Source organism: Halyomorpha halys, unplaced genomic scaffold, assembly GCF_000696795.3.
Source record: "Halyomorpha halys isolate HHAL.00 unplaced genomic scaffold, Hhal_1.1 Scaffold134.1, whole genome shotgun sequence".
NCBI classification, from domain to species: Eukaryota; Metazoa; Arthropoda; class Insecta; order Hemiptera; family Pentatomidae; genus Halyomorpha; species Halyomorpha halys.
Genome location: NW_027107159.1, coordinates 2,408,546 through 2,417,581, shown reverse-complemented (window position 1 = coordinate 2,417,581; position 9,036 = coordinate 2,408,546). Strand labels below are relative to the sequence as shown.

Sequence of the window (9,036 nt, the reverse complement as noted above, 5' to 3'; positions counted from 1 at the left end):
TTAAAAAACAGGGAAGCATTGAACCTAAACAGCTCTATCAGAATTTTTGTTATGTTATTTATTGTTATAGATAGATAATTTTAATGATATGGTGCTCCGAGTAAAAAATTAATTTTTGTTTACATTTTGAAATAATGGCCATTTTTAATTTCCCTCTAAATGTAATTCAAAAACCCATTTACTTAGACAAGTATGTTCACATAATTTTCATTAAAGTAATAAAAAATTGGCGTGAAATAACTATTTTTCAACCGGACTCATACCTATTATTATCTGCCAAAGAACAGGAGCCTGACTTAATTATTGTTCTATACTAGTTCTTAATCAAACCTAATTTAAATAATGTAAAGAAATATATATACTTCCTATATATTAACGTAAATCAATTTTAAAGAAAAAATTACAAAATAGTTAACAAAGTATCAGTCCAAAGGACTGTCAATATAAAAATATATTTACTTAAATCGAGATGAGGAATAAAATAATTCAAGCAGGCATGAAATGGTGTCAAGCTGACCAAGTCACATGAAAGCCACCAATTTCCGAAACAGCTTGTTGTTTAATCGCCGCTCCTTCGTATTGGAAACATGACATCCATCACATTCGAATAAAGAACTGACGCATAGCACAAGGGACATTCCCGGTCATTCGATAATCTGAGGGATAAAAAGGAACATTAAAATTTCATTAACATCCACAAGGACCTTAATGTACCATAAGTAACTGATCTAGCCCAAAACCAGATATCAATCCCTCAGTAATAAACTCTCGAACGCACTTGATTCTAACTTTGCTTCCTCTCCCATTTCTGACAATCCTCCAAGGCGCCTGAAAAGAAGATGCCTCGAGACCTTCTAGAATAGAAATTTTATAAGAGTGCCAATAAGTAGTTTCTCTACGCCCCTGTATCATACCATTATAATCTTAAATCAAATTTACTGGGTGTATCTTTATGTAAATACAGTTATGAATATCATTAAATAAATTTTAAAAAAATTATTTATAATTATTGAAATGGAATTATTCCTGATTAAGCAGCAATTAGTTTGATGGTAACATATACTTTCTTTTAATTTATGGAACACTAATCAACCCTAGACTCAAAGGTCAACATCCTACCGAAATAGCCGCAGGGAGGAAGTTGCTCTAACTCGCTTGAGAATAGGTTATACTCTCCTCACGCACTCTCACCTGATCAGAAAACTGCCACCTCCAACGTGCAAATATTGTCAGTCCATTCTTACGATTAGACATATTTTTGAAGAATGTACTCACTATTTGCCAACAATAAACAGGATAGGACTGACCCTAAATTTATCAGAAGCTCTCACAGATGAGGAAGCTAAAATTACATTAGTGTTTGAATTTTTAAAAGCACATCGCTCACTTTATAAATTATAACTCCTTTTCGATTTTTATTTATTTATTTTATTTTTATTTTGTTTTTTTTATATTTTTATCATTTTTTTTTTACTTTTATCATGCCATAGGCGTTGATGACCAGAGGGTTTTACGCCTTTAAGCAATAATCAACAACAACTATTCAAGCCAATTCGACCTCTCAACCCTTTTCCTATAATAAGTGCTGAATTTCCTGCAAGTTTCACATATGTTGGAAAACTACTAAGACACGAGGTCATCAATACGTTAAAAAAAAAAAAAGATAGACATATCAGTTGTTTCTTATAGCAGTTGCATAAGATGTTTTTCCTTAACAATTTTTTTAGTCTACGCAGATAGTGCAAAATTTATTGTAATATGTATATAATTTGCGATTTACCTCCAATAGATTTCAAAAATATTTAAATAACAAATTTAACAAAAAAGGGGCCGATGACGAATTATAAAATCTATCGGGAAATCTCACTCCTTCCTATATGTTATTCAATATTTATTTTAACTAGTCAAATCACGGAATACGTTGAAGAAATTATCGGTGACTAGCAATGTGGTTTTAAACAAAATCGTTCAAACTATTGATCAATTTTTTTCATTACGGCAAACCTTGCAGAATAGGTTGGAATACAACGGGGTAGTTCATCACCTTCATATAGATTTCCAAAAGGCTTACGATTCTATTGACCGCCAGAAGCCGTATAATATTCTGATTGAACAGGGAATACCAAATAAGTTAGTAATTCTCGTACGGATGTGCATGACCGAAACATTTAATAAGGCACAAATCGGTAATAATTATTTTGAGAAATTCTAGGCCTGGTCAGGTTTCATCTCATTTAATCTAGCACTAGAATACGTCATTAAAAGTGTGAAGGTTACCAAAAAGGGTTTAACTTTGTGAGGTAAAATACCGCAGCTTGGATATGTTGATGATTTGGTATTATTGGATGAGGACAAAAAAAACTATAGAACTAAATAAAGTACTACTCAAAATACATCCGAAAAAGGATGATTTAACAGGAGAATTTAGAGGATTACATGACGCTGAATTAAGCGACCTAGGCCCGGTAAATATAATTCAGGTTATATCATTGCGGCTGATAAGACGTAAGGTTGTAGGCCTTAGTAACGAGCGGATCCCCATAATGGTAATAAACACTGAACCGACGGGTAAACCTCCGAGGGCTAGACCGAAATGTAGATGGGAAGATTGCGTTAAAACTGATTTGATAGAATTGGGTTTGGAGGTGCATCACTGGTAGGATGTATGCAGAAAGCGTTTAGTGGCATTCGGGTTCGTTAGCCTTTCATTATTATTATACAAATACAATATAAATATATTACTGGAAGATGATTGAATGACCGTGTGTAATATATAAAAGGAAGTTGGCCCGGCAGCTGTAACAAAACAACTCAAATAGTAATCAAACTATTTATTGTGAGCCAACCTTTCCTCCTACGTTGCAGTGCTTCATCAAGGCTAAAAAAGATACAAACAACTAAAATAATATAACAAAGTAATAGAGTAGATAACATGAAACGAAAGTAAACTACGGTCTGGTTAAATATAGTTTGAAATATGTGAAAATTTATATAAACCTTAGCAAAGTAAATTAAAGAAAATAAAAACAAGATGTAAAGTGAAAAGTATAAATAAACAAGAATTACAAGAAGATATTAGACAATTAATGAAAACTGAAATAACAACAAATAAAAAAGTAAATAAAAGGAAGGAAGAAATAATGAACAAATTTTGTTCATGATTTTCCTTTTTCTTCTTGTCCTCTATTTTATCCATATTACCCTTATTTCTCCATCTTTTAGTGTGTAATCTATTTTTATATTTCTTTTTTATTTGTTATTATTTACGTTTTCATTAAATTTCTAATACCTTGCTGTAATTCTTGTTTAATTATATTCTTCACTCTACATCTTTTTTTTTATTTTCATTAATTTATTTTGTTCATTTTAAAATAAAGTTTCACACATTTTATATCATAGTAAGCCACATCTTAGTTTACTTTTATTTTATGTTATACATTCTTGTACTTTGTTACATTATTTTGGTTGTTTTTTTAATGTCTGATGAAGCCCTGCAAAGTGGGGCGAAACTTTGACTCACAATAAATTGGGGAATTACTATTTGAGTTTTTTCATCTATCTTTTATATAAATACATTATAAATAAAATATTAAAAAAATTCAAAAGAAAACTTATCAGGCGAACTCTTGTGAATTCCCATCTCAAGATAAGATGGTAGATAATGCACAACGTCACATAATTGAGTAACACACTCAGCGGGCCAGATATAAAATCTTTCTTTACAAACATAAATTCATTCAAAATGAAAGTCTTGAGTACCATTATAGTTCTTGTTACCGTGGGGCTATTCAATGTCACGGCATCAGATTTGCTAAGTTACAATGGTGGAAACATAAATTGGGGTATACGTGCAAGGAGTGGACGTGACAGGTGAGTCTTGCAAAAATCAATTACAATTATAATTGAGGATATTAAAAAGGGGCAAAAGCGACAATTGCAGGTGTAAGTGGATGAAGGGGCTGGATCATATTGTATTTTTTGATGTTTTGAATCTTTAGTCTAGATGAAGGGGATGGGTGCCTATCTAGCTAGTGTGAGGTACTCTAACCTCAAAATCCAGTTAATAACCGAGATACTTGGAGGTAGAAGGGGCTATGTACACTTAAGAATGCAACAAGTTCTAACAAGAAAATAGTTAACTTTCTAAAAATTTTCTATTTTTAATATAACCTCTTCAATTATACTAATAAGATTTTTCTTTGCTATCTTCCTCTGCATCAATCAAATTTTATTAATATAGAAGAGTCAATTTGGTTCCAGGAAAATTTAAAATTTAAAAGGGAAAATTTAATATTATTCTTCTTATTAAAATTCTTCTTTTAATCGTCACTTGTAACATTATAGTGCTAACTATCCTATTAAAAAAAAAAAAAATCTGTACCACTACAACCCATAATGTGTCGGGTGCAGTATGTTACTAGACCAACGGTTGTGGAAGGGAGTTGATCAAAATCAAGCTCGACCGTCAGAATTTCAACCAATATTCAGTAGTTTCAAACGGAGGAGCTGATTTTACAATAAAATGTAATTTGACCCAAATTAAGTGCAATTATCAAATTAAAATTAAATTTAATTACAATTACCTTTTCATAACACTAAGTCTTTAGGTGCAATAGTGATCATTAATTTCTGTCAGATGTATCGTAAATGCATAATTAAAAAAAAATCCACAATTTTTCCAGTTAATTAAATGTTACTAGATAAATTATAATTTTATTATTTTATTTTTCTCCACCTATACATTTCTGTTCATGGTTGAGGAATTTATGGAAAATCAACAATCCAAAAAAAAAGGAGAATATTTTTTTTATTAATTATAAAAATATTTAATACGATTAGCTAATTATGGGGTTTGAAAATTATATTTATAATTCCATGCATAATTACAAAAATTATCTCTATACGTACTCGATAGTTTTTTTTCTGTTATTTATTTCTTTTTAAAAAAGAACATTGAAATTATTATTCAATATTTTTTTTTATTTTTCAGAGTGATGTACTCGACAAGAGTTATACATAGAGGAAACAATATCAGGTAATATTCACATTAAATACTTTATTTAACAATTTTTTTATTTCATAAATAACAAGTATATTTTAGTAATTTGTCATTATTTTGTCTGAAAACAATCAGAAATAAATTAATTAATATGGGACAAAAATCATGTTATATAGAAGTTTTTCTAAAATTAGAAAAAAATTTAGTCCAGCAATAGAGTTGATAAAATAATATTGTGAATAATCGAGGATTTTACGAAAAAAGAATATTAAGGTTACTAAGCCACTTCAGAGTTTCGTTCAAATTATAAAAATAAAAATTATACTTCTTTTTAGGTGAAATTTTGTTTATAATATTGCATTGTAACATACAATTACCTAACTTATATTGTAACATATAATTACCTAACTTATATTGTAACATATAATTAATTACCTAACTTATATTGTAACATATAATTACCTAACTTATACATTTTTTTAGTTATTGCTTTCAATGAAAAATAAAACGTGAAGCTAAAGTATATATATTGTCTCCTTTTTCTGCTAATAGTCCTAATTTTTAATCATCTAAATGGATTTTATTGTTGCCATTTTTTTCCTTTAACCTCCATATTTCCGGTTATAGTAACGGTCATAAGTAATTTTTAGAATTTCCCCATGGAAATTATCCATAATCAAAATGATTCCCAAACCTCTAAAGCCGCCTGAATACCCATCCTCCTACCGTTCTATCTCTTTGTTACCTATCATGGGCAAAATCCTTGAAAAACTCATCTTAAAACGCCTGTACCCTATCCTTGATTCCAACCACATAATCCCAGATCACCAGTTTGGATTGCAAACATCCCACTCCACTATCCAGCAATGCCATCGTGTAGTTGATGTTGTCTCGTATTTATTGGAGCGCGGAATATACTGCTCTGGAGTCTTTCTTGATGTTGAACAGGCTTTTGATCGAGTCTGCCACCCGGTACTGCTATACAAGATCCGTAAATTCCTACCCTCTACATACTTCCTCATTATCTATTCTTATCTCTCCGACAGATTATTTCAAGTAAATTACAACGGCGCTTATTCATCCCTAATCCGTCAGTCTGCTGGTGTACCTCAGGGTACTATCCTTGGTCCTATACTTTATACAGTTTTCACAATTGACATCCCAACCCACCCTAACACTATCCTAACCACATATGCCGATGACACATGTCACAAATCCACTTTTTTTCTAACCTGGCTTCTCCTTCATTACCTAATAATCCTAGGCATCTGAAAAGAAGATGGCCTCGAGGTCTTCTCCTCTAGAAATGTTATTGGAGTTCAATCAGTGGGTAGATTCTCTACATGTTTGTATCATGTCACTATGTCACCTACAACAAATTTAGTTGTTATGTATATGTGTCTAAAAAAAAAAAAAAGAATTTTCTAATGATAATAAAATTTTATCCTCAAATGTATTTCTAACAACCAAAATCCAGGGAGTACTTACAGTAACACTAAGATACATTAATCCTTTCTATCTTTTGAATTCAGGCTAGCAGGCCAAGGTGTTTCCAGTGATTACGTGAGGTACGGTTTCATCGGTAAGGTGACAGTGGATGTAGACCTTCCCATGAACAATCGGGGCTTCGACGGAACCATCACCTACATCGAAGGAGTGAACCAGGCGAGGTCTGAAGGTATAGCCAAGATTACCAGAGGAGGCATAGGTTACAACTATGTCAGCGTCCACTTCGAGGGAGATTATAGCAGAGACATAGATTTTCTCTTCAATATTTATGGTTGTTTTAGCGGCTATTGCTGATGTATTTAAATTATTTACTAATACATTTGTTTCAATCGTTAAGACTCTTTTTTATATTAAATTTTTGATATTAAATTCTTCAGAATTCTTCTGTTCTATCAGTCCCTCTTACACCCTAAAATATTTTTCTCCCTGATTATAACAAAGAAATATTAAACTAAGGTAGTTGACCCAAATATGACCCAGGTCCAATTATGGCTTAGTGGCGAAAAATAATACAAATATTGGATAATTGAAAAAAAAAAGTTAGCATCTGTTTCTATATGTTTGGAGGAGAAGTATATTCGTCCTCATCGTCCTTATTGCACTATACTGCAGAAAATAGTATCGAGGATACTGAACGTGTACCCCGTTGCCGCAAGGCAGCCAATCGTTACAGCAACATTATGAGTTACAAATTTCGAAGGCCTTTATCAAGGCCAATGAATAAGAAAAACCAATCATACATCATCAACTGCCATCTTGAAAGTACTTTTCAGGAAAACTGGTGGACTTACTGATGCAAAGTTAACCAAGCACCACCAGCATATCAAAAAGAATTATAGAAAACATTGTGTTCAATCATGATGACTACTAGAACTATGTCCTCACCAAAAGCCTCCAGTGCTCTTCAAGGATTATGGTAGCAGGCAAGGTTTGAAAGTGTGCATTTCTCTATAAGGAAAGAGATGTACAACATTACACGAACATACACTATAGCCCTGCAGTGGATACCTGGCCATGTTGGCATAGATGGTAATGAGCAAGCTGACAAGTTGGCCAAACTTGGTTGTGCAGAGAACCAGCCTGCTATACCACTTTCCTACAGAACAGTGAAATCACTTATAAGCGCTTATTATAAGGACAGTACAAGTGCTAGACACAAAGTTCAAGCGGAAGGAAAGAAGTGGGAGAGCCTACTGGATATGGAAAAAAGAACCCCCGGCAATCTTAGCTGAGCTGAGAGAGTGGCCTGTTTTCGGCTAGTGACAGGACATGATCTGCTCCAAAAACACCTCCATTGAATTGGCATCGTAGATTCCCCGAAATGTCCTCTATGCAACATGGGGGACATGGATGGGGACCATCTTTTGGCGTGTGTTGGTCTGGAGGATGTTGAGCGAGATGCGGACCAACTAAGAGGACGAATAAAATTGTACTGGGCTGCGAGAGGGAAAATGGCGTAATAGCCTTCCTGTGGCGTAGGGAAAAAAAACAAAAAAAACGAGCATACACGAACAAAATCGAAGCGGTTGAACTAAAAGTTTTGAAAGGAAGTTTATACCGACCTCTATTTTTTGTGTACAACCATCCTACCAACAACCTTTCTCTCACCAGGCTCGAGGACACATGTAATCGCCACTGCATCCTGCTTGGCGACTTGAACGCACCATCAACCAGATGGGATTATAACCACACGGGATCTGTGGAAAAAACTTTATTGACGAAAACCGGATAGAGTACATGGCTGCGTCAGATGGAAAACATACCTTCCTTGCATTTACTGGGGCAACATCCAACCCGGACGCAGTTCACTTATCAATTGCCTCTTTCTACCCACCCTCCACCTGGAGTGTTTGGTCACATCTATCCACCCTCCACCTGGAGTGTTTGGTCACATCTATCCACCCTCCACCTGGAGTGTTTGGTCACATTAATCCACCCTCCACCTAGAGTGTTTGGTCACATTTATCCTGGTGACTAAAGAAATTGTTGACCCAAATATGTTTAAATGCTATTGCATCTGACCAACTAGTAACAATCACAATAAAAGATATACATTAGAGCGTCCCACGCGGTCTCCACACTAATTCAACAACCCAAGCTTCACCAATTCCCGGACCAACTGGTCGGCACTATTGAATCGTACATTAGAAACAGGACATTCTTAGTCCGCATTAAAACTGAAATCTTCACACCCAAGACTTGTGGTGTTCCTTAAGGCTTGGTCCTTACGCCAATCGTATTTAACATCCATACTGCCCACAGAATCAGGATGAGGGTAGACGATGTCCAGATCTGTTTATATGCTGATGACATATGATATATACACAGCTTGCATGAACGCAGAAAAATCCATGGACAAGGCCACAGCAGCAGCCCAACTTATCACAGACAACAGCGAGACATAACATACATCTAACACACAAAAACGGACGCCATTACATTCTCATACAAGAATGCTGCAAACAGAGAACCAATAATTAACGAACAGGTGATACAGACCAAGGGATATTTCACATACCTTAGGGCTT

General features: G+C 33.9%; 1 protein-coding gene across 1 annotated transcript; it reads left to right on the top strand.

Annotated features, from left to right (window-relative positions):
* The first annotated feature begins 3,696 nt into the window (after positions 1-3,696).
* On the top strand, positions 3,697-6,890 carry LOC106678299 (uncharacterized). The gene is made up of 3 exons (XM_014416735.2): positions 3,697-3,870; positions 4,991-5,035; positions 6,532-6,890. Exons 1-3 carry the CDS (start codon positions 3,743-3,745, stop codon positions 6,800-6,802), a joined length of 444 nt encoding a protein of 147 aa, XP_014272221.1. The 5' UTR covers positions 3,697-3,742; the 3' UTR covers positions 6,803-6,890.
* Positions 6,891-9,036: the final 2,146 nt, after the last annotated feature.